The sequence below is a fragment of the Odocoileus virginianus genome, chromosome 16, assembly GCF_023699985.2.
Source record: "Odocoileus virginianus isolate 20LAN1187 ecotype Illinois chromosome 16, Ovbor_1.2, whole genome shotgun sequence".
In the NCBI taxonomy this organism is placed as follows: Eukaryota; Metazoa; Chordata; class Mammalia; order Artiodactyla; family Cervidae; genus Odocoileus; species Odocoileus virginianus.
In genome coordinates, this window is record NC_069689.1 from 17532267 (window position 1) to 17560054 (window position 27788).

A 27788-nucleotide genomic window follows, 5' to 3' on the forward strand; every position below is an offset into this window, starting at 1 on the left:
TATAAACAAATGAGCATGGCTGCATTCCAGTAAGCTCTATTTACAAAAAGGGTGGCAATGGGATTTGACCCACAGGCCATAGTTTGCCAACCCCTGGTATAAAGGGATTTAGAAGTTGTCAGCAAGGACACTGGATCTGGATCTGAACTGGGCACTAAAGGAGAAGCAACTGGCTAGGAAAAAATAAAGGGAAGAGTGAAAAAAGAGAACATGGAAAGTCTAGAGGTGGAAAGAATCTGGTATGCCAAGAAAACAGCAAGTGGGGTTGCACTTGCTGGGGTGGCACCAGAGCCAGAGCCAAGGGAAGCAAGAAAGAATGGCAGGAAATACAGCCAGGAACACACATTAAGACAGATCCGTGACAGCCGAGTGTGCAGCAGGAAAAGTCCCAGATCAGAGATGATCTCTGGCTCTACTTGGATGCCTAGGGGCCCCCCATTAATAGGACATGGACAGTCACTCATTCACTTCTCAGGTACTGCTGTTTTGGGTCCTCTCGTGCACCACATGGCCCAAATTATTATTCTGTAACATCCACACAACATAGTTTGTCCACATTGCAATAATTTTTAAGAGATTCTCCTAGCTCAGTTAAAACATTGTTAATCCTACAATTACACAATAGTGTTTTGCACCTGAATATTTGACATCTGTTCTTTCAAATTACACCCTACCAAAATAGCCAATTTGCACAGATAAAACTAAAGTCCAACATTCATTAAGAATCTAGTCACACTCACAAGAGCAGCTAATCATCTCACTGATTTCATCTGCGTAACACAAAGAAACATCTCCTCACCGATTCCCACCCAAATAGCCTGTTCAGGCTTTTCTTCTTGCGACCAGGAGATTTCTAGCATTAAAATATAAAATAGAGGAAACTAATACTAATATTGCTTCAGTCAAGATCTGTCTTAGGGTCAGTTGAGCAAGTTAAAAACTAATCCACCAACCCAAATTCTCATTAGCTCTCCACACTAGTCAGTTACATGCTGATGAGAGGAGAGAGGGGTAGGGAATATACAACACCACCAGGTGCCAGGAGGGGGAAAGCGGCAGCAGAGAAAGCCCTCAGAGAGGAAGGACTACAGCAAGAGAGAGGGAAGGGACACCTCACTCTCATCAGGAAGACTGACTATACCGCAGCCAGCTGCCTCCTCTACTAGTGACATGAAACAGGAAGACAAAATGCTATCAGAAGCAAAGCTATGCAGACTCACCTGTATCAAATATGTCGAGCAGATTAACCAAAGTTTCAAAGGCTGCCAGCCGCACACTGCTGCCTTCATCCCTAGAAAGTTCTATTAATTCAGGGAGCACCACACTTTTGGTAAGTTCTGTCCTGCACAATAAGCAACAGAAGAAAAGAAATCAAATCAATAAATTTTTGGTAAGAATGTGATTAAGGATCAGCTGCTGAGCTGCATGCTGCATAAAATAGGAAAAATCATGAGGATATGGCTCCTGCTCTCTGGAAGCTTGCAATCTGGCTAGAAGAGAATGACAGTTTAAATATAAGAAATATCCATGGTAATAGCATCATTACTTATACAGCTTACAGTAGCTGCTCAATATATACTCACTAAGTGAATGTATTTCTGTGACAACTAACATGGTTGAACAATGAGGCTGAATATATGTGCATTAACCACTTGTATTTCTTCTTTATGAAGCATAATATTCATTTTCTTTGCTCATTTTCTGTTTCATAAAAGTTCAATGGAAATAAGGCATCATTGTGGACCTAATGTATGATGCAAACATTTTCCCTCTTCATTAGTTCTTCTCAGCATATTGGATTATAGGTGAGGAATTTTTTCAGGAAGTAGATACAAGGTGTATACTGCCCAAACCAGTCGATTTATGAGACTATCATTCTCTTGTCTCACAGCCAGAAGTATACGGAATAGAAGTCTAAGGACAGCCTGATCCTATTACCTTTGTAGGAGACCATATTTACCAGTCTAGATGCTGGTAATTACAATCCAAGCCTGTCATGATGTCCAAAGGGTAAAATATAGGAACAAAAAGGTGAATAAGCAAGCTTCACTTTTATCTCTCTTAATACAAACACATCAGAAGGTACTTATCATTTTTAAAGATCATAAAAAGTTTAGTTCTTCAAATAAGTGCCTGTTTTCATGGAATACAGAATAGGATATGCATGGCTGACAATCCAGGAACAAAAATGTGACAAGAAATTGAAAGTATACTTACCCAATGCCCTGAGCTATATTTTCTAACTGCCGACACATACAAGATCGAACTTCATATTCTACATCTTGACAGAGTGATTTTACCAAGGGAAGTATTTCTCTTTTAATGCTAAGAGAGATAAGAAAGAAATATGCAAATAAGTATTTTAGAGTAATTAATATTTTCAAGAAATTATCCTGAAAATCTTAGCTTAAAAACAACATACTTTAATATAGAGCTTTATAGTTTACAAACCAGTCAATCCTAAAGGAAATCAACTCTGAATATTCACTGGAAGGACCGATACTAAAGCTGAAGCTTCAGTACTTTGGCCACCTGATGCCAAGAGCGAAAGACCCTGATGCTAGGAAAGATTGAGAACAAGAGGAAAAGAGGGCAACAGAGGACGAGATGGTTGGATGGCATCATTGACTCAATGGACATGAGTTTAAGCAAACTCCAGGAGAAACTGAAGGACAGGGAAACCTGGAGTGCTACAGTGCATGGGCTCACAGAGTCGGACATGAGTGAGCAACTGAACAACAACAGTTTATAATGTATATTTATATATGTAATTACATTTGCATGTTAACAGCTACTTTTAATGATTACAGAATCTTTTAAAAATAAGGGTTAATTTGGAATTGGCAGCTAAAACATCTTAGCTAGATAAAAGGCTACAGGCAAGTGGACTATCTGATTCTAGCAACCATCAACCAAAATATTCTTCAATTTTATATCTCACTCTTGCATCATAATTACATAACATTCCATTCTTTCCACTTGGTATTTATTATCTATGCAGAGAGTAGCGAATAAATTAAAAACAATCTCCATAAAACCTCAAAGAAAAATTATTCAACATAATGAATTCATAGCAATAATGGAAAAGAGCAGAAATCTATCTTTACGTCATGTTTATCAATTTTTAAAGACTATAAGATAATATCATGCATCCTCAAAACTACACTACATACATGATGGAAATGACTAATATGGGAAATAAGAAAAAAGTTACCCTTGCTGATTTTGAAAAGCCAAATCAAGAAGAAATGCATCTGAATAATAGACTTCAGAGATTTCTATATTCTATAAATTTGAATCAGTTAAACTGTACACAGTATGGAGTAGTATAAATATAATTATTAAACATATAGTCATTAAACATTTTAAATCAATTTAATAAAGTAGACAAAAAATTATGTACAAATACTCACGCAAGGGCATCAAATTTGTTGGTCAATTTTCCTAAAATTTTACAACTAACTAAACGAGACTGCACTGTTTGGGAAAGTTGTGCCTTGGAAACGAGTGGATTCAAAATCTAAAGAGAAAAGATTTAGAGAACAAATTTACAAAACTTTATATATTCTTGACATTAATGTCAGCTGTTTACTTCAAAGAACATTTTAATATCCTAAATATTTTTCACAGAACCTCAGTTACATTTTGAGGTCCATAGTTTTTCATCACCTGGATCACTACACTTTCTGGATTATTAAGAATGATGATAAATCATGCAATCAAAAATAATCAGACAGACAAAAAATTGAATTAAAGCTTATGGTGAATTCTCTAATGATCTGTATGTACATACAGGTATAAAACATTCATTTTTCAAAAGAAAAAAGCAAGTTAATTGTCAGATACTGTGAAATTTGTTTTTGTTCCATACAGATTAATTTTTGTATTTGTCCTAAGGTAAACAAAACACTGTAACTTCAGGGACTTCCCTGGTAGCCCAGTGGTTAAGACTCTGTGCTCCTAATGCAGGGGGCCAGAGTCAGGGAATTAGATCCCACATGCCACAACCAAAACCCAGCACAGCCAAATAAATAAATAAACTTAACTGAAATGCTATTGCTGATCAAAGTCCAGGCAAACATGCATTTTTTCATATTACTAGTCAAAAGTTTTAAGAATATTAATGCCTTCTAACCCAATATTTCCATGTTATGGAAGTCAGAGTTAAGGAAATTGTCTGAAAAACAGGAAAAGCTATATGGAGACGTTCACTATTGCCTTACTTTGATAATAAAACACTGAAAACAGGCTTAAGCATTTCATAAATAAGTAAAATATTTGTAGCTACTACCAAATGAGTGATATGAGGAAATAATAAAGAAAATAATGCTAAAGGAAAAACATGTATAAATCACTAACATGCCAAATAGCACCACATACAGGGAAAAAATTCTGAAATGAAAATATATCAGAATGCCAAAAGTAGCAAAGTACAGAATCATTTTTCTTCCTTCTATATTCTCTAGTACTCAAGTTTTCTATAATGAATATGTGCTGCTTTCAGAGTAGGAAATAACTTTATTCTTTTTGAAATACCATTTTTATCAAAAAACAAAAAACTTAGAGTAACTTAAATATTAAAATTTATATAAAAAAAAGTTTTACCTCATGCCTTAGGGTATCTTTGGGCAATACTTCTATCACAGACAGGAGAGTTTCCAGCCATGCGTTGCTGACACCTGAATGACAAAGACAAAACCTAAGTTAACTATCTCACAAATTCAGTTCCAACTTAGACGTTGATATTTACAACAGACTTTAATTGTAAAATAGCAGTAATTATCTTTATTGCTTCTGTAAGAAGTTTCTCTGTTTTTCTTGTCTTAGCCAATATCTGGAAAACATTGATATTTTTAAAAATAATATCAAGGGGTAACCCAAAGTGTACTTTTTTCTTATACTATAATACTGTGTGTTGTGTAAGAAGCAAATCTAAGAAGAAAGTATAAATTATAAGATGAACAGATGGGTCTTCAGGCTTTAAACGTCACTTAATTTTGTGGGTTTGTCCAAAAAGAGACATCATGAATTTTAGTCACACCACTGACCAACTAACTCTCAGGGAGAACGGCCTCACTCAGTTACGGTCATCAGACTATCATGACTCAAATATCACAGCCACACACAAGAAACAATAAGTACATGTAGGATGAAGCATGCCAGGCCCCTGACCTGCGTCCCTGTGCTCCAGGTGCAGTAGGATGACTTGGAGGAAGGAGTGGGCATATGTATGAACTGACACCGATTCGTCCTGTAGGATGGTCAAAAACGATACTGCAGCCGTTAACTGCATTTCCACCCCTGCAACATGCAGGGCATCCTGTATAATCAGAAAGAGTTTGCTATTACATAGATGAGATATCAGAAGTTATAATTTTTTAAAAATCCAAGGTCATAGAAACCAAACAGTCATATTCTACAAAATAACTATATATGACCTTTAAGGATAGATACTTCTTCTTAATACTTTATTTAAGAAAACTACATTAATCTGCTCCTGATTGTTTAACTCATTAGACCACATAAAGTTTTAAATGTCTTAGATAATTTATAACACTCCCATTGCCTTACTGCATAAAAATCATAAAAAGTACATACACCTTTAGATAATAGAATTGGCATTTTTAGCAGATCTCAGTTTCTGTTTTCCTATCTGTATTATACAGTTTGCCACCCCACCGAAAACAATCATGCCAAAACTTAAGACAATTGCATGTGTTTTTATTACTTATATTTCTGCTTCAAAAAATAAATATTATGCATTTTACTATAAAAAAGGAATACATTTATGATTGTGAAAATGTATTTTCCCCTTTAAACAAGTGATAAGAACACAAATTACTATGAAGTAAACTTTTAAAAAAGGAATTTTGCTTAATATAAGGATGTTTTTAAAAATTCATATTTTTTAGAAAATTCAAGTTATATTCATAACCATCTCCACTCACCTTTTAAAGTCAAAGTCTACATTAGAATAGTTTAACACATCGAAGAGTAAAACAAAAGAAAACCTATCTTTCATATAAACCTCACCAAGGTCTCACCTGTATTTCTCTAGAAGACTATGTAGGTGTGCATAACATATATATAGCTAAAAGCATTACTTTGTTTAATCAATTACAGTAACTACTGGAATTTCCCCTATATGCCTATTTTTATAACAAACTTGGTAGAACAATGTGGAACTCGCATCCATAAAACAAAGTTTCATATCTGCAATCTTAGGAAAAGTAGTCTTTCTGTATTATTTCCTAATATATAAAACATAGATATGGCTTCATTTTCTTAGATATTTGATTTAAATCATTTACACAGAAGTTTTATGACTTACCACCTTGTGCAAACTGAGCATTTACATAATGACCACTGTATATCCAACTGTCTCCTCTACACCATCCTTGGATATCTGGTGGGAGTCTCATCACCTGAACCCATCTCTCCCCAAAACCTGTTCCTCCTCCTATCTTCTCCAACTCAGTAAACAATACATGGTAACTCTGTCCTTCCAACTTTCAACCCTAAAACTCTGGAGTCATCCTTAACTCCTCTCAGTTGCTTACTTCCCATAATCAAATGAGCAGTCAATCCTGCCCCAAATCTGACCATCAATCACCTTTATCACTACCATGCTGGTCCAAGCCACCATCATCTCCAGCCTGAATTACTCCAGTAACCTGCTAATCAGTGTCTGATTCTATCACTGCCTCTCTATTATTATACAGCAGCCAGAGAGATTCTTCTAAAGTCAGATCATGTCACTTTTCCACTCAAAACTCTCCAGTGGTTTTCCAACCCACTCAGAGGAAAACTCAAAACCTTTTCAATGACTTACAAAGATCTGCTCCCAATTTCCTCTTTTCCCAGATTTCCACACGGTTGGCTCTCTGAACACCCTCAAGCCTCTATTCTCATCACCTTTTCAGTGAGTCATTCCCTGATGATCCTATTTTATTTTTTATTTTTATTTATTTATTTATTTGATGATCCTGTTTTAAACTGAAAGCCACCCCTCCGCCCCAGCCCTCACCATAACCCAACTGGGTTGATCATCACCATTATCCAACATACAACACAGTCATTTGTTTACAGTCTATCTCCCACATCTAGAACACAGGCATCATGACTGCAGAATTTTTTGTCTGATATTGTCTGATTCACTACTGTATCCCCAACTCCTACGGCACACAGCAGGCATTCAGTGAGTAATTGCTGGATGACTGAATATCTTACCCTTTCACCTAAACTTCCTGCTCTTGTGGCTCTCTCCCTTCACACACTTTGTCCACATCTCCTAAAAGATGGCTTCAAGAGATTTTGAAGTGAGTCCTAAAGATTAGGGATTGGGAGAATTAGATATAAGGCAAAGCAAAAATGGATCATATAGAAATGCATTCTCAATTCTCTATCATGTCAGTATGGAGATGTTCCTGCCATTTTTCCTACCCCAATGTCTCTGTAACTGTGATTTAGACCATGTACCCAGAGCCCTTAATTCAGCATGGTGGGACCACTGCCAGTCATCAGACTAGGAGATAACATATGTCATTCTACAGCAGCAGGGAAAGACGCATAGCCGTTAAGCATCTGGCTCAAGGCCACCATGCTTGTCATCAGCAACTCTAAGACTTAAGCTTTGTTGGCCTAATGCCAAAGCCAAGGATTGAATTCTTTCTCGCAGATTCTGTACTCCTCATCACCATTTACTAAGGCATGGCTTACATCAACCCTGAGTCTGTAGGTGGTAGTGTCAGAGACTTGGCAGATGCTTACATGGTGGGGTTCATTCCCAGAAATCTGATCACATATTAGGGTGGCTGATTTCTGTTGCATTTCGTTTTAAACTTTTGTACCACACACACACACACACACACACACACACACACACACACACACACACATGTCATTTCACAAGTTTTTTTCAATTATGTATCTTAAGAGTTCCAGGCTGAAAAGAAAAAGAGAAGCAATGATAAGGTGTAAAGCAGAGTAGCAACTGGTCTCTGAAATAACCCTCCTACATCCCCCTCCCATACTGTTTCCAAAAAAAACCCATTTGCTCCAAACTAAGAATTCTGGATTTGGAAAACACTTCTGGAAGATCTGATGTGGCCAGGATACATCACTTACAGGTTTCAGACGCACAGCTTTTATTTAGAAACAGAAAGCATTTTGCAAAGAAATATTTAAATAAATTGTGAGGGCCACAGTGTGCATTCCAGTTCACATGAGTCTGCTGTTTTAAGTTCCAAGAGATGTGATTCTGCCCCTCTTAAAGTCATTAAGGTCCTGGGTTTTTGGACGTGTGCAAACTTTATGCAAAGAAGGAACAGGAGGAGTTCTCCAGCTTCACATCTTCTTACTGTATTACTTAGTCTTGACTCCCGCAGCAACATATGCCCCAACTATTTTGCATTTAATTTTCGAAAAATCCTCAAGTCTTATCAGGATTTGGGTTTTTCTCTTGTTGTGCTGACTTCAACATCTGGGACTGTCCACTGTTAAGAAACCAGCACAGACTAAGAGACTTCATCACTGCTAAAATTCAATTGATTTCTAAACATTTTTCTGAAACATAATACAATAAGAACATGATACTTACCGGTTCCTGTTTCTCCTCCACAGAGTCACACCCTCTGGACAAACATAGTGAGATCCATACTCTCTGGGTAAATAAGTGTGCATCCTCATGGACCTTGGAAGACACTGAAAAGTAAATTCCTCTATTGCTTAAGTGCATGCCTTAATGCCAGTTACTGTTCCTCTTACATACTATCGTGTGGCTGGCATTCCAACTCAAATTCCTCAAAAATGAAATAAGACATTTTATAAATGAGTGAATGGTACACTTCCAAATTTAAAAAAACGAGTCCCACTCAAGGAAGGAAAATGTACTATACACTTCTGTGTTTAAATTCAGTCTTTAGTTAGCATGAATGCTGCAAGAAAGCATTTTGTAGACAACGTAACACAGTCCTTGCAGAGAAGGAAACTGCTGCTTCCAATAAGCCCACATCATATGCATCCAGAAGACCTTTCTCTTTATAATACACAACACAGAGAAGCATAAATAAATAATTAGCTTATTCCAAAAGAGCAAATATTTTGGGTACACATATTTGGAAACTAAACTTTTAAAATAAAACTGATAAACATAACTACTATAAAGACTGCTGTTAAAGGTAAAGGAATCCTAAAATTACTAAGTATCTTTGTATATTTTTAGAGATAACATCACTGATTATTTTGAAATTAAATAATATGAGTTAAAAATGAAAATACTAACCTGGGGCAGATATTAAAATACTAACCTAGTATTTATATTTTATATTAAAATACAAACCTACAACATATAAAATATCTGGAGTTCTGAGAGTCACATTGTGGGAATTTTTAGTACCTAACAGTAATAGTGAACAACTCTTTTTACTATATAATTATACTATTTATAAAAGACTTTACAACTGATTTAAATATGAATAATTGGAACACCAATCCTGAAATATCTTTAGCAATTTAACTACAGTATCTCATTCATTCCCTGATCACTGACTGCCATATTCCACACGTACATGAAGGATGGGGAGAACTAGCTGAGAGCATCAAAAATCAAATTCTGAGAGGGGAAAATAAAGAGGAGGAGGCAGACAGGAATAAAAAGGGTATGTTTTATCCTTCTTTTAATCTGTTTCAGTGATCAGCAAGGTTCATGAGGAGGTACACATAAAAATATCAGAAGATATCTTTCCAAAAAAGGAAACACCAGTACCAAAAGAAACTATCACTTGATGACTGCAAACATGCAATGAAGTATCCAGCCATGCATAATCACCAGGACACCCAAAAAGATCAGTGCATTTGAAGACCATGGTTCTGAAACTGAACTTTGAGCTGGAACGACTCTGTCATTTTTCACACATAATAAATCAGATTCATCAGTAATTTCATGATTTACACTTGAACTGTAAATAAAAATTTAAAACACTGCAAAAAAAGGATGTGCCCATTTCAAAGAAATAACTAACGAACACAAGAGCTATAAACAACCATTTCAAATGTTCCACTTTATTAAACTTTTTTTGAAAAAAGAAATTATAAACTGTTTACAGGGGGAGATGGTACTAGAAAGTATGACACATTTCTATAAGCAAGTAATGCCTTCTTTTCTCTCTAGTCAGTCACTTTCCCCTTCTATTCTAATCTCTCTCTAAGCCAATGAAAGTCTAATTTTGATAGCATAATTTTAATTTCAGTCATAGCTATTTATTAAGCTGCTGTTGCTCTTTAGTTGCTCAGTGGTATCCGATTCTTTGCGACCCCATGGATGGCAGTGCACCAGGCTCCTCTGTCCATGGGATTCTCCAGGCAAGAATACTGGAGCAGGTTGCCATTTCCTTCTCCAGGGGATCTTCCCAACCCAGGAATCGAACGTGCATTTCCTGCTAAGCAAGAGGATTCTTTACCACTAAGCTACCAGGAGACTCCTATTTATTAAATACCAACATCATACTAAGTATTCTGAGAAACTGGAGAAAAGTCAAAGACATGGTTCCCTACTTTTGAGGGACTTCTATTGATGATACACATTCCAATATTGAAAAATATCCATCTAGTTACAGCCAAGAAACTAAAGACATAGCACAGAGCAGGGCTAGCAATGTATCTGGTCATCCTGTAAGTATGCATTCTCATTCGATTTTTTCTGCTGAAATTCCCTATATGTCCATGCACATCACTGTGAGGAAGTGGGTGGTTCCCTGTTCCCCAGTAAGAATCAACAATCACACCTGCATCACCAAAGGAGGTTCTCTCCAGCCTCCTACCCTGCCCAAGGGGGCATGTGGCAAAAAGCCCACAAGTGAGTGCCAAGTTCCCTTGTGTCTGGAGCTCTGAGCTATTCCAAACGGATAGCAATCTTTAAAAACTTTCTAACAGTTCAGCTGATTTTTCCTAACAATTTTATCTGGTGGCCACTTCTTCCTCTGAAACTCTTGTCAAAAGTCAGCATCCTTATGTCCCATTGCTCTTCAGAGAGCTCTTCTGAATAGAGTTCATTTCTTTGTGACCACTTTCGATGGGCTCAAGAAAAGTTACGATCATGTGAATTTTGTGAACACAAGCCATCATTGTTAGAATAGGAATGATGCTTTTCTGCACATACCTAAGTAGAAGTGGATGGGACTGTTTTGTTTCTGAGGACTGAATATTCCTTACTCTCTTACAAGCTTAACCGTACATTTAAAAAAAATGCTTGTGAGACCTCATCTAGAGAGTCAAGATGTTCTGATATGGGAACATTTTCTAGGATATCTACCTCAACACACTGCCAAAAGGCTAGTAAATCCAAACAGTTTTAAATCAAACACAGACCTTTATTACAGTGCAATATGTGAATATCTTCTTAGTTTTATAATTTTGCAAGGATTGTAGATAAACATATCCATAAATTACCCTGTGTATCATCTAAATGCCTGAAGTCAGAAACCATATTCAAGTAATAATGGTGGTCCCATTATCACAAAAATAAAAGATTTTCTAATTAAGAGATTCTGAAGTTCCAGCTCATTTTTACTGTAGGCAGGATAAAAATAACAAATGATTGAATGACTAAGAAATTCAAGTGAGAACACTGGTCTCCACTAGAATTTATCATACTGAAAGGCAGTATTTTTAGATCTATTAAGAATACTAGCTTGTGTAATTTTTATATATGCCCAGAAAACAACTATATTTACAGTCAATGTTTTCACTGAATTTACTACTATCATCAAAGAATTAATGATGTTACTCTATTTTGTCTTTATGGATATACATAAAAAGAAAAACACAGATATTATTTTCAGAATGCTTTGTGGTCAGTGTACTTTTATTTTTGAGCTAAACCAGAGAAGAGTCATTTTATACCATCTGTCTATGTTCTCTAAATCCTTTGGTTAATGCTACTTCTTTTTTTTTTCTTAGTGAACTGGAAGAATAAGTTACACAATTTTATGCTTCCTTTCCTGTAAAAACTCCTCATAAGATCAATTCTGACCCTGATGATTTTTCTCCATCAATCTGACATTACAGGAATAACTTCACTTTCTTCTTCACCTTACTTCACATCAGAGTGTCCTTAAATGCTTAGCCTGTCAGTAGAGACCTACTCTATTGTGGGCTTTTTATGACCTGCAGGGAGTCTGGAACATCATGTTCTGCTTATTATGTAGAACTGTGTTGCCTTTACAAAACCCTTCTTTTTTCAAGAACTTAACTTTTAACTTATCTCAGAAAACATCACCTGCAGTGAGGAAGACAGGTACTTTTATTTTTGAAGTACAAACCAAAGGAAAAGGCAATTTGTATCATCTCTTTGTGCTCTTTAACTCCTTTAGTTAAGACTATTTCTTTTTTTTCTTGGTGTATTGTAAGAATAAATTATATCATTGCATGCTTAAACAAAATATTATAGTCGAATGGAATTTTTTCAGCCTAGACTTTCTCAACTGTCAAATGAGAATAAATATATGGCATGGAATTAAGAAGTTTAAGAGGATGTGTCTAAACCGCTGAGCACAAAGCTTGGCCCACAGGGAGGGTTCTTCACTTTATTATCTTGATTATCCACATTTTCTGTACCACTTGAAACAGAACTTAAAGAGTAGGTAAAGCTTTCAGTAACAAATATATTTATTTACATAGTAAAGGCTGTCTATAAAAAATTTTTAATAAAATCTTTTAAATCTACTTTTATTCAGTAGATATACTCAAATAATCACACTGGGAGAAACTTATGAGAAAAGTAGAACTGATAAATCTTTTCAGAATCAAAAGATGGGGGACCACATATACTGATCTTAAATAATCAAGTTTCATATGATTAAGTCTCCTTTATCTCTTCCGTAATATGTATCTTTCTCCCACTCCTCCCTGCAAAAAAGGTCTCCCTAGAAACTAAGTCAGCACTGTATCACTCCACTGATAGACTGTTTTTACTTCTCATCCAAGAATGCCATTAGTGGTTCAGGCCAATGTGTCATTGATCTTTCAGGTAGACACTTACTGTCTTAGAATATTAAGCTCAATCAATGCTCATTTTAAAATTATTTTTGAGTTCCTACTTTTGCCAAGTACTGTTAGATTCAGGGGACAGAGTGATAAATCAAACTGACAAGACTTCTGTCCTGATGGAAGAAACAGAAAAGAATGGTAGGTGAGGTAGAAAGCTAGTCAGGGTCATTTTAGAGCACATTAAGGAGTTTTATTCTACCTGAAATGAGAAGTTACTTGTATTACTTTCCTCTGTGTGCATGCTCAATTGCTCAGTTGTGTTCAACTCCTTGCAACCCCATGGACTACAGGCTGCCAGGTTCCTCTGTCCATGGGATTGTTCAGGCAAGAATACTGGGCTGCCATTTCGTACTCCAAGGAATTGTCCTGATCCAGGGATCGAATCCATGTCTTCTGCATCTCCTACAATTGGCAGGTGGATTCTTTACCACTGAGCCACTTTCCTGTAGTTGGTATGATAAATTAGCACTAACTGAAAGGTTTAGAACAACAGAAATGTATTCTCTCACCGTTCTGGAGGCCATCAGTCCTAATCAGTACCACTCAGCCAAAATCAAATTGTTGGCAACACCACACTCCCTTCTAGGCAGGATCAGGTACTTGCCTCTTCCAGTATCTGGTAGTCGTTGGCCTTCTTTGGCTGGCGGCCACATCACTGCTGTCCCTGCTTCTATCTTCACGCTGCCTCCTCCTCCAGGTCTGGGTCAAACCTCCCTTTGTGTTCCTCTTCTAAGGATGCATGTGCTGGCATTTAGGGCCCAACCCGATAATCCAGGGTAATCTCCCTCAGTCAAGATCCTTACCCACATTTATAAAAGCTCTTTTCCTAAAGAAAGTGACATGTATAGTTTTGGGATGTGATAGGAACTGTTCTGACTACCACGCCACTTCAGTAGTTTTCATTCAAGAAGAAAAGATGATTGATCTCTCTGAAAGATCTTTAAAAGATCTCTCTGAAGAAAAAAATTAACTATGTGAGATGATGAATGTATTAATTCATTTGATAAGGGTGAGCATTTCACAATGTATAATATATATTAAATCATCACATTGTACACTTTGAATATACACAGTTTTCTTTGTCAAAGTTTATTTGTTCCTAAATAAATAAATGTATTTATTTGTTCCTAAACAAATAAATAAATGAAAGATCCCTCTGGCCGAATGGGCTTCAGAGAGCAAAGGGAGAAACAGGTCCAGTGAAGAGGCTACTACAGTAATCAAAGGAGAGATGACTAAGGCTTAGGAACTAAAATGACATATTACATATTTGTTGACATCATGATCGGCTAATGAGACAGTGGTATAGCAGTTAAGAGGAAGAACCTGGGTGTCAGACTCCTTATTCAAACCCCATCACACCACTTGCCAGTTTTGTGACTTTGGGAAAGTTAACTGACCTAAGTTGTGACCCGTATAGAACTGCCATGGGCATTCAAGGAGATAAAGATTCAACAAAGAGTTGTAAAATGTTTGACAAAGTGCTTGACACATCTTAAGACCTCAACAAATGCTAGCTATCTTTATTTTATCTTTTCCTGACATTGCACATCTTCTAATAGATGGTTTACGCCGTATCTTTTGCTTCCCAAAATAAGTGAAAAAACAATAACAGGATCCAGTAACTCAACAAACAGAGGCTTTTTTTTGCACTTGATTTATAAAGAAGGCACTGATATCACATGGTTAATGATATCACTGTTTTAAATTTTATAAAGGACCACAGTATTTTAGACACGTATGCTGGTAAAACAAATTCTTTCATTTCCAGACAAACAGAAGTTCAAGTCAAATATCCAAATATCCAACATTAACTCAACTTAATATGTCACAGGAAGAATTCAAACTTAATCAACAAAGACCACAGGGGAAAAAAAAAACCTGTTTTCTTTCTTAAAAGATATCCTAGGATTAAAAATAGATACAGTAATTACAGTAGACCCTTGAACAACATGGTTTAGGGGTGCCAACTTTTCACTGGGTGGGAAATCCAAATAAAACTTTACAGTGGACCCTCCCTGTTTCCCAGATTCAGTAAACACATATTCAATCAAAATCTGATTGTGAAGGACTGTGGTACACATTTACTGAAAAAGTTCAAGTAAAGATGGGCCCAAGCAGTTCAAACCCATGCTGTTTAAAGGTCAACTGTACATTCAGAAGTGCCTCATATCTAGAATTAGACAGAGAATTTAAATTGGAGGTCAAAATGTTTCCTTTCTGGATTCTTATTTAAATTAACCTTGAGATGAGTGATCTAATTGCACTATCATTCATCATCCACTTTGGAAAGAATTTAGAAAGCAAATTGCAGAATACTATGATTAGTTCAGTTCTAATCCTGCCTCTCTTTCTGCCATTTTATTTTTAACCTCAAATTCCTTCATCTCTAAAACAGTGAAAACAGCAACCTGTTTTAAAAGCCATTTTTAAGTTAATACATTATTATAAAGATGAAATGCAAATGGTATACAACAAAACAAAAACAGAATTAAAAATATTTTGTTTGGTGAAATTTTATAATACATAAGGCCAGAAAAATCTGCATCACTTTATCTGATGTTCTTCAAGGTAAAGATAAGGTACAGTGTGAGTTCTAAAAAGCTGCTTATACTACTGTTATAAATGTGAAAAGAATCTAGAGAATGATTAACTTCTTACACAAAATACTTATTATTCATGTCTTTAAATTCTCTAAAAGTAAATCAATCAAAGAAGATTACCATTAGTAAGTATTCAAATTATTTTTCCCTGTTGATGTAATAAACTATCAGTCAAGACACTCAAAACCAGCAGAAACAACCCAGAAATCTGGAAGTCATTTCTCTATTTCCCACATCAGGTCCATCATTAAGTTCATTCTATCTCAATAAATACATCTCAGATACATCCACCATTCTCTGTTGTCCTAATTCGCTCTCCTGCACCAAGCCAGCTTCACATACTACAAGGACTAGAGCTGCAACATCCTCCCACTCCAATCCACTCTCCACACAGTTAGCAAAATGATCACTGCAAAATGTCAACAGGATACGTCCTTCTCAAAGTCCTGCCCAGCTTCAAGTCTTCAAGGCCTTCCACTGTTCAAAGAAAGAATGACTCTTGCACGCTCTGTCACTGACCATCTCTCTGACCTCTTCAAGTCACGACCTACCCTTACCCAGTGGACTCCACCACACTTAGGACCACTTTGAATTCCCCCAACTCCTTCTTCTGCTCTCTCTGCCTGGACCACTTGTTCTCACCTCCTCAAATGGCTGTTCCTCCTATCCCATCCCTTCAGCTTTCAGTTCCTCAGAGATGCTTCTTTGACCTCTCAATGCTCAGTTAGTGCCCTCACACTCCCAACTCCCCCACATCCCCCCCACTTTACTCTGTTTTTTCTGCTCAACCACCTTTTTAATGTCTGTTTCCCGCCCCCTTAAAAAACTTCCTTGAAGGTAAGTTCTTGTTTTGTTTACCTCTGTCTTCTCAGAGCTTAGAACAGTGGGAGGTGCTCAGTAAATATTTACAAAGCCATTATTATTAAATGCTCACTTTGAGACACAAGATTGCTTTTTTATAAAATTATCTAAGAGAGTATGGCCATGCAAAAGTGAATAAAGCAGCTCTGTGCAATTTTTGTCATACTTGTATCACCTGGAAGTCACCACTCACAGAAGCAAGACAGAATTAAAGAAGGTGTTATGAGTACCAATATATCTTAATATCTAAACATTATGATTTTAAATGATTTGCTCATAAACATAGGTTTTATCATTTGAGGTGTGGTTGCTTAAATGTTCAGCTGCCTACATTTTACATTAAACCCTCTATTAAAGTAAGTATTATTGCCCCCATTAAAAAGTCTTTCCCATGTGCTTAATTCATCAGCATTTTTACATAAAGTCAGAATCACCCATTAAATAATCCCCTACGCTTATTCTTTCATTGTTTTCCATAGTTTCTATGTCTTCCTGATACAGAATCTAATCAGGGACTGTTTTCTACCTTTTATAGTAAAGGGTAAGATAGATGAGCGTCCTAAATAAATGGTTGCTTGTTGATTAAAGAAATGAATGAAATCAGTCAGCAATAAAGATTTTCTTAGTATAATACAGTCATTAGTTTACATTTTCCTTATATGCATTTATTCAGTTAATCTTCTGTATTATAAATTAAACTGATTATCTTTAGAAACTTACTAAAATCTTATCCTCTATAACTCAGTTATATAGTTTCATCAGAAACATTTGATTCTTTGTATAGATACACTTTATATAATATTTTTTATACACTTCTATGAAATTAAATTTTTTTTAGACGTTAGTATTTAATTAACTTTAATGTGAACTCTTCGGCAAATAATTTTTTTCGAAATAATTCAGAGACCTCTAAAGCTCACCACTGTCTATCCACCTTTCATTCTTGCTTTATGAAACTTATAACTTGCAACATGCTCTCTTGGCCCAGATTCAGCCTGCTCAACGCAGAGTATAGTATGCTCAATATTTTGAGCTATAAATCTAATTTGCTTATGCATAATAACTCCTTGATCAAGAGGATCTACACCTGTTCCCTTCTACAAGTGTTTAACTGGTATTCCCAGGTGACACTAACACACTTAGGTCAGTTAATATCACTTCAGTTGAATGAGAAATTAAACCTAGACTGTGTAGACTTAATTCCACTGAAATTCCAGAATGATCTGGGAAAAACTGACATGAAAAAGCTTCATGTGCTTTTGAATCACACGCACTACTAAAAAAAGCATTTTCTCCATTCACATCTCTAAGTTAAAATATATACATATATATATACACAATATATCCATACTGCCTGCATAGAAATGTGGGCAACTAATAAAAATAACATGTTATATCCCTGATCTTCATCACTGGAAGAATGCTGTATATGCCTAAAAATAAAACCCAAGGGCACATGATAACAGTATTTTAAACACATATAAATTAATTTAAAATTATTTTTTTTTAAGTTAATCCAAACAGAAAGCCAAAGCAAAGTCTATAAAACTCACTATTCGCAAACAGAATCCCTAGTACTATGTAACGTCCTTGACCTCATTAGTAGGTAAGCTCCCTAAGGACCCAAAAGGCATTATCTATTGTGTTCATTCAAGTTCTGTTACAGAACACTTTGCATATGGTACAAATAAATAATAAATAGCATGCATCAAATATTTAATATTTTATATTAATAATCAATATTAAATAAAGGAAAGAAAGTTCTAGTAGATCAAACATTTTATTAGTAACAGGAAAACTAGTCTGAAGGAATTTTTTTTATTTTTTATTTTTTTTTTTTTTTCTTTCTTTTTTTTTTTTTTAATTTTTATTAGTTGGAGGCTAATTACTTTACATCATTACAGTAGTTTTTGTTATACATTGATATGAATTAGCCATGGATTTACATGTACTCCCCATCCCAGTCCCCCCTCCCACCTCCCTCTCCACCCGATCCCTCTGGGTCTTCCCAGTGCACCAGGCCCTAGCACTTGTCTCATGTACCCAACCTGAGCTGGTTATCCGTTTCACCCTAGAAAATATACATGTTTCAATGCTGTTCTCCTGAAACATCCCACCCTCGCCTTCTCCCAGAGACCACAAGTCTGTTCCATACATCTGAGTCTCTTTTTCTGTTTTGCATATAGGGTTATCGTTACCATCTTTCTAAAGTCCATATATATGTGTTAGTATACTGTAATGGTCTTTATCTTTCTGGCTTACTTCGCTCTGTATAATTTAAAAAGCAATTAAATATAAAACTAAAACTGCAGTGGCCATAATCAAATCTCTTTTTGATGATTCTTGAGCAGTCACCAAAAGGCGACTATTAAGACTATCAGTTAAATGGTATTATCAATGTTCTAGAAATATTATTAATAATATATTTATGTCAACAGAATACCAAATAAGATTGCTATGGTTTTATAAGACTAAGATTTTTTTCTGAGCTACTGAAAACATAATGTTTCTACTGAGAAAATGATTAAAGAAAACTTTGTAGTTTAAGATCTAGATTTCTCCATTTCCATCAGCTAAGTTCTCTAAATATTTTCAAAATAATTCAAAATATTTATAATACTTCCTCCACTCAGTGGTTAGATACAAAAGATCAGCCATCCAAAGCTCTGAAATTTTCTCCTGGCAATGACAACATACTACCGGGAAAACATGATGGATTCAAATCTTATTTCACAGCAACTTACTCGAACTTTTGGCAAGACTCTCCGAAGTGTCTCAGCAGGGTTCTGTCGCATCAGAAGTGGAAGATTTGCAATCACGCTTGTCCCCTGGATATCCTGACCAGCACTTACAAAGAAAACACAAATTTAAGATTTGTAACTATAAATTTGTGATTATAATTTACATTGTAAGAAGCAGGGATTAACTTGAAAACAACTGCTTTTAATAACGAACACCAAACTTCTGACAATTTTAAACTTTAAATGCATCAATTAGATATAAAAATTAAGCCAGAGCTGAAATTTCATTAGGTAAATCTTACAACAAATACATGGAGATATTATTATGTTTATGCTAAAACATGATTCTCCTATCTACACATGTCTTACTGAAAAAATATTGAGACCATTATTAAATATTTATTTTAAAATTCAACCTCATTTTTCCCTGTGACCTGCCAGTTTGCTATACTTTATAAAAATAGATTTGGTAAATTTCATTTTGGTAAAATACTAATAATCATAACAACAGCAGGGACAGCAACAAAATTAGCTATAGCAGAATCATACAACTTTCTTCTAGTACAATGAAACTATCTGTTGCACTCCACTGACTCCGAGTTGCCAGAAACTTAATATACATACTCTATATTCTTAAAAGTCAGTAGGGTGTATTTATATGGTACCTTTTTGATACAGCATTCTTTAGGTCACTAAGGCGTTACCAAAACAATCTGTGATACTCTAGCGGCCTAAATAGTTCAAATTCTTCTGAAAAACCATTTTCATGCAAAAACTTACTTGTTTTTAAAACATAAGCTAAGCAACATAAGTTGTGCAAGCACTTGAAACATAGCTATAACAGATGTCATTAAATGTGGTGCCACCTCAGAAAGAAATTCCACCTATCCTTAACTGATACCAATTTGAATGTTAATTACTGATCCCATAATATTTATTTAAGTAAAAATGACTTTAGTTAACCCTCCAAATGGAATTATTTGTTAGTACACATATACAAGGCCTTAACAAGGGGACTCCCCTGGTGGTCCAAAGGTCAAGACTCCATGCTTCAACCACAGAGCTCATGAGCTCAGTCCCTGATTGAGGAACAAAGATCTCATATACCACGTGGCACAGCCGTAAAAAAGACCTTAATATGGATTTTATAAAGAGTGTTTTCAAGTATTGCATTTATTTCCTTCAGTGCTTTGTAAATTCTGCTAATAAGCAGCATATTCTGACTAAATGAAGCTGCCCTGCTGTGAAAAAAAGTCTTTTCCCTGCTAAAGTATCTCTGCTTAGTCGCTCAGTCATGTCTGACTCTTTGAGACCCACATAGACTGTAGCCCACTAGGCTCCTCTGTCCATGGGATTCTTCAGGCAAGAATACTGGAGTGGGCTGCCATTTCCTCCTCCAGGGGATCTTCCCAATCTAGGGACTGAACCTGCATCTCTGATGTCTCATGCATGGTGGGCAGATGCTTTTCCACTGGGCCACTGTTGTAGTATGGTAGGCTGCAAAATGTTAAGTCAGTACAATCTTTCCACTATTCTCATCACTCTCTATGTGAATACTTCCTTTTTTTAATTAGTTGGAGGCTAATTACTTTACAATATTGTAGTGGGTTTTGTCATACATTGACATGAATCAGCCATGGATTTACATGTATTCCCCATCCCAATCCCCCCTCCCACCTCCCTCTCTTCTACGTGAATACTTTAAGAGACAAAATTCAAGAAGGAAAGAGAAGGGAGGGGAAAAGGAGAGCCATGCCAAGGTGAGGAGAAGATCAAAAAAGGGAAAATAAAATTGCATATAAAAGTACTGCTTGCAGCTGGTTGAATGTGCATACGTGTGTGTGCTCAGTCACTCAGTCATGCCTGAAACGCTTTGCAACCCCATGGACTGTAGCCTGTCAGACTCCTCAGTCCATGGGATTTCCCAGGCAGGAATACTGGGGTGGGTTGCCATTTCCTACTCCAGGGGATCTTCCCAACCCAGGGATCGAACTCTTGTCTCCAGTGTATCCTTAACTGGTTCAGTTCAGTTCAGTCGCTCAGTCATGTCCGACTCTTTGTGACCCCATGAACTGCAGCACACCAGGCCTCCCTGTCTACCATCAACTCCCGGAGTTTATCCAAACCCATGTCCATTGAGTCGGTGATGCTATCCAACCATCTCATCCTCTGTTGTCTCCTTCTCCTCCTGCCCTCAATCTTTCCCAGAATCAGGGTCTTTTCAAATGAGTCAGCTCTTCCCATCAGGTGGTCAAAGGACTGGAGTTTCAGCTTCAACATCAGTCCTTCCAATGAACATCCAGGACTGATCTCCTTCAGGATGGACTGGTTGGATCTCCTTGCAGTCCAAGGGACTCTCAAGAGTCTTCTCCAACACCCAGTTCAAAAGCATCAATTCTTTGGTGCTCAGCTTTCTTTATAGTCCAACTCTCACATCCATACATGACTACTGGAAAAACCATAGCCTTGACTAGACAGACCTTTGTTGGAAAAGTAATGTCTCTGCTTTTTAATGTGCTGTCTAGGTTGGTCATAACTTTCCTTCCAAGGAGTAAGCGTCTTTTAATTTCATGGCTGCAATCACCATCTGCAGTGATTCTGAAGCCCAAGAAAATAAAGTCAGCCACTATTTCCACCATTTCCCCATCTATTTGCCATGAAGTAATAGGACCAGATGCCATGATCTTAGTTTTCTGAATGTTGAGCTTTAAGCCAATTTTTCCTCTTTCACTTTCATCAAGAGGCTCTTTAGTTCTTCTTCACTTTCTGCCATAAGAGTGGTGTCATCTGCATATCTGAGGTTATTGATATTTCTCCTGGCAGTCTTGATTTCAGCTTGTGCTTCTTCCAGCCCAGCATTTCTCATGATGTACTCTGCATATAAGTTAAGTAAGCAGGGTGACAATATACAGCCTTGAACTGGTAGGCGGATTATTTACCACTGAGCCACCTGAGAAGCTCAAGTTGAATGGTGCCTCCCACCCCCATAAAATATATCTACACCATAATCCTGGAAACTGTGAATGTTATCTTAATTTGAAAAGGGATTTTGAGATAAAGAGCTGGTCATGGATTATCCAGTAGACTATAAACCAAATAACAAGTGTCCTTAAAAGAGATATTCAGAGAAGACAGAATAGGAGGCAATCTACCACAAAGCAGAGACTGGAGTGATGTTGCCACAAGCCAGAGAGTGCTGACAACCACCAGAAGCTGGGACAGACAAGGCACAGATTCTTCCCCACAGCCCTGCCAACACCTTGATTTTGACTCAGTGGCTACTGATTTCAGACTCAGTTGCTATTTTTAGCAACTACTAGTTGCTAAAAAAGTACTTGCTACTTTTAGCCTCCAGAACTGTGAGAGAATACATTTCTGTTGTTTTAAGCCATCCAGTTTGTGATGATTTACTACAGCATGATAAGAAACAAATAGACCACTAAGGAACTAAAAGAGAAGAGAAATATCTGAAAAAGTAGTGTTTCATCTGACAATGCCTGGCCCAAAGTACAGGTTTAGCAAAAGTCCCTTAAAAGGATAGATGAAGGAATAACTCATTGCATGAACTGATGTCACAAATATTTAATGTGAACATTCAGTAAATTTTATTTACTTACTTTGCAATTAGGAAAATATATGATCACTAATACCTTACAGATAGGAAGACAAAATATTTCATGGAAATAAAAGCAGGAAAAAAAATTAAATGATTTAAGACCCTAAATAAATAGTTACATTGAAGGTAAATGATCTAAATACACCAATTAAAAGACAGGGTTTGGCAGAGTAGATTAAAGGACCTGACTCAACTAAATGTAGCCATAAGAAACTAATTTCAAATATAACAATATCAGCAAGTTGAAAGTAAAGGACGGAAAATGATATAACACAGAAATATAGACCAAAGTAAAGCGGTGGTGGCCGCATTAAGGTCAGATAAAGTCAACGCCCTTATAAAGAAAATCACCAAAGATAGACAGGGACATTGATGATAAAATGATAAAAGAGGAAATCTACCAAGAAGACATAGCAATTCTAAATGTGTATACATCAAATATAATTGCAAAATAATCTGAAACAAAAACTACAATACTAAAAGGAGAAGTTGTCTAGACAAATACACAGCTGGATGGAGACTTTCATACTCCTCTCCCAACAACTGATGGAACTTGAAAATCATCAAGGACATAGAACTCAACAACAACCAACAAGATCTTATTAACATTTATAGAACACTCTCCAGCCAACAACAGTAGAATACACATTCTTTTCAAGTGCTCAAAGAACATACACCATGAAAAACCACATCCTGGGCCATAAAAGAGAACTTCTAAAAACTGAACTCATACAAAGAGTTCTCTCTGACCACAATGGAATCAAACTAGAAATCAATAATAAAAAGATAACAGAAAGCTCTCCAAATTCTTGGAAATGAAACAACACACTTCTACATAACTGTGTCCAAGAGGACAATTTTTTAAAATACACTGAAATGAGTGAAAATGAAATACAAGATATAAAATTTTATGGGACACAGTTGAAGCAGTACAGAGAGAGACATTTATAATAATAAATGTATACATTTATGAAAGTAAAGAGGAAAAGAGGGAAAAATCTCAAATTAGTAATCTAATTTTTCATCGTGAGTACAAAATAGTCACAATGCAAGCAAAGGAATAAAAACAGAAAACAATAGAAAAAATAAATGAAACAAAGACTTGGTTCTTTGAAAGGATCAATAATGCTGATTAACTTTTAGCAAGACTGACAAAGTAAAAATGAGAGAAGACACAAATTACCAATGTCACAATTAAAACAGGAGATATTGCCATAGTCCCCGTACATATCAAAAAGGATAATATGAGAATGCTCTAAGTGATTCTACACACATAAAACTGAAAACTTAGACAAAATAGACCAATCCGTCAAAAACTCAAACTTCCATAATTTATCCAATACAAAGTACATTATTTGAATAGTTCTACAACTATTAAGGAAATTAAATTCATATTTTAAAACTCCTAGAAAAAATCTCAAGGTTTGCATAGTTTCACTAGAGAATTCTACCAACCATTTAACAGAGTTAATAGCATTCTACACATTCTCTTCCAGAAAACAGAAGGGGAAAGAACACTTTCTGAAAGCACTTTAAGAAGCTCTTACTATACTGATAACAAAACCTAGGAAGATTAAAATACCCACGCAGAGAGAACAATATCCTTCATGAATATAGATGCAAAAATCCTTAATGGAATATTAAGAAATAAAACATAGTAATACATTAAAAGAAGAATTATACACGATGATCAAATGGGATCTACTGCAAGAATGCAAGGCTAGTTCAATATTCAAAATCAGTGTAATCCATCATATTAACAGGTTAAAGGAGAAAAATATCAAAAGTATCAATGCAGAAGGAATATTTGACAAAATTCAACACATGAACACTAAAATTACAAACAAAATACCATTTACAATCCCTCAAAAAAGAAACACCAACAAAATTACAGGACTTGTATGCTGAAAACACAATGTTAAAAAAAATCAAAGCAGACCTAAGTAATTAAAAAAAACAATCTATATTCATAGATTGAGAAATTCAGCAAAATAAAGATGTCAATTCTCCCAAATTGCTGTATAGGGTTAATACAGTTACCATCAAAATCCCAACAAGATTTTTGAGATGTAAACAATATTTTTCTAAAATGTATATGGAAAGGCAACAAAACTAGAATAGCTAAAACAATTTTGAAAAAGAATAATGTGGGAAGAATCTGTCTACGCAATTTTAAGACATTATATTGCTATGGTAATCAAGATGGCATGGTATTGGCAGGGAATAGACACATAAATCAATGAAACAGAAGAGAAAACCCAGAAACAACCTCCACATATGTACACACTCCACAAACATGCACAGCTGATTTTTGACAGAGGTGCAAAGGCAATTCAGTGAAGGAAAGAAGGAAATACAGCCTTTTCAACAAATCATGCTAGAGCAGCAAGAAGACACCTGTAAGCCAGAAAACAAACAAACAAAAAAAACCCAAACCTCCAATAAAAATAAAACCAAAATGCCTTGACCTAAGTCTCACAGCAAAATGAATCTATAAAATGTAAACCTATAAGAATTTTTTAAAAACCCAGGAGAAAATCCTCTAAATCTAGGATTAGGCAAAGAGCTCTTAAATTTGACATCGAAAGCAGGATCTATAAAAGAAAAAATTGATAAATTGGACTTGATTGCAATTAAAAACTTTTGCACTGTGAAAGACTTTGTTAAGAGTTAAAAGACATGCCACAGAGGAGGAGAAATATTTGTAAACTACATGTCTGACAAAAGAATAATATCTAGAATATAAAAAGAACTCTCAAACTCAACAGTAAAAAAAAAAAAAAAGCACATAATCTAGTTAGACAATGGGAAAAAAGAATGAAGAGACTTTTTAATGAAGATGATATACAGACTAAATAAGCACATGAAAAAGTTCAATATTGTTAACTATAAGGTAAAGTAAACCCACAATGAAATATCACTACACTAATTCACTCATTCATTGATGGTGGAAACACAAACTGGTACAGCCACTCTAGGAAAAAACTGGCAGGTTCTTAGAAAATGAAACATGCAACCAGAAATTGTACTCTTCAGCATTTATCCCAAAGAAATGAAAACCTATGTTCATACAAAAACCTGTGGATGAATGTTTTGAGCGGCTCCAAAAAAATATCAACAACCTATATATCCTTAAATGAGTGAGTGGTTAAACACACCGTAGTCCATCCATACCTACACAATGCTACCCAGAAATAAAAAGGAACAAAAAATATTGACAGATGCAACAACCTGATGAATCTCTGGAGAATTATGCAAATGAAACACTAGTCAACCCCAGAAGGTTACATACTGCATAATTCTATTTATACAACATTCTTGAAACAGTAAAATTATACAAATGGAGAAAAGATTAGGTGATTTCCAGAGTTGTGGCGGGGGGCAGGAGGAAAAAGACATGACTACTAAAGTGTAACATGCGGGATTCTGGGTGGTGGAAAGCCTACCTGTCCTGACTGTATTGATGTCAATATCCTGGTTGTGTACCATACTACGGCTTTTCAAATATTAACACAGAAGTGTTGGGCGGCACCCCACAGGCCAACAAACCTTGAAGTTGCCCAGCCTCAAGACAGAAAAAGCCCAGAGACAGGGACAGAAACATTTACTGGATAGGGGATATTTCACGGCTGAAACCAAGGGTCCTGGAGCAATACTCCACCATTAACAGCAGATGGCAGGCAGGGCATGGTAGCAATCTTTGCTTTTTCCCGGAAAGGGGCTACCAGTAAGAGGGGGAACTGACAGCAGACTAGCTCCTCAGTTACCAGGGAAAGCAGCAGCTGGGGCACTTCCCTCACAGCCCCTCAGTTAACCACCATCACAACGGCAGATGTCTCCCTTGAATAAAACTAGGGCGTGGAGCCATTTTGGCTTACGGATTAGAACAATCACTGGCTGCAGCAGGTGGAAGCACAGTTGGGAGATCAGGGTATAGGTGAAGCAGGGACTGGTCGGACAGGGGATGTACAAACAACAAGAGAACAGCCATGTGGATGAAGCAGACCTGGCTAACTCTATTATTTCTTACAACTGTCTCTGAATCTATAATTATCTCAAAATAAAAAGCAAATGTTTTAAAGATCAATGCGACAACGCTTTTTTAAAAACACATATGAATACCTCAACAGATGTAGAAATCTGACAAATACAACATTCATTCATGATTTAAAACTATCACAGGTGGGATGAATTGGGAGATTGGGATTGACATATATACACTACCATGTATAAAACAGACATCTAATTAGAACTACTGTGGAACACAGGGAACTCAATGATCTGTGGCGACCTAAACAGGAAGGAAATCTAAAAAAGAGTGGATATATATGAATGTCTAAGTGATTCGCTTTGTTGTACAGCAGAAATTAACACAACATTGTAAAGCAACTATATTCCAATTAAGAAAAAAGCTACCAACAAATTAGAAGGGAACTTCTTTAACCAGATAAACGGTATCAACGAAAAACTTATCGATAACATCATACTTAACCATGTAAGAACGTATGTTTTCTCACTAATCATGAACAAGGTAAGAATGTTCAAATCTATTGCATCTAAAATTCAACATTGTGTTAAAGGTTTGAGTCAATGCAATAGGCAATAAAAAGAAACAAAAAGCTTACAGGTTGGAAAGGAAGAGGTGAAACTGTAATGTACAAAATAGCTAGTAGAACTAATAATGAGTCTAGCAGTGTGGCAGGATACAAGGTCAATATACAAGTCAACTATATTTCCATATACTAGAAAAGAAAAATCATAAACAGGAGGAGGAATTGGGAGATTGAGATGACACATATACACTATTGGTCAGTTCAGTTCAGAGGCTCAGTCTGACTCTTTCAACCCCATGGACTGCAGCACGCCAGGCTTCCCTGTGCCATCACCAACTCCTGGAGCTTACTCAAACTCATGTCCATT

At 36.1% G+C, this 27788-nt stretch overlaps 1 protein-coding gene across 5 annotated transcripts in view; it reads right to left on the reverse strand.

Moving 5' to 3' along the window:
* The window catches only part of PPP4R4 (protein phosphatase 4 regulatory subunit 4), a 101661-nt gene that overhangs the window by 43162 nt on the left and 30711 nt on the right, over window positions 1-27788 (reverse strand). For 3 of the 5 annotated variants that reach the window (XM_020899166.2, XM_020899165.2, XM_070477899.1), the window contains exons 3-8: window positions 19256-19358; window positions 5173-5320; window positions 4606-4679; window positions 3414-3520; window positions 2218-2325; window positions 1221-1342 (exon numbers count right to left, since the gene is read on the reverse strand). In XM_020899166.2, the coding sequence (XP_020754825.2) occupies window positions 1221-1342; window positions 2218-2325; window positions 3414-3520; window positions 4606-4679; window positions 5173-5320; window positions 19256-19358 (662 nt within the window). Of the gene's footprint in view, window positions 1-1220; window positions 1343-2217; window positions 2326-3413; window positions 3521-4605; window positions 4680-5172; window positions 5321-7230; window positions 7302-8123; window positions 8496-8599; window positions 8704-19255; window positions 19359-27788 lie in introns of those variants that run through there. The other 2 variants (XM_020899167.2, XM_020899168.2) reach the window with 2 other exon arrangements.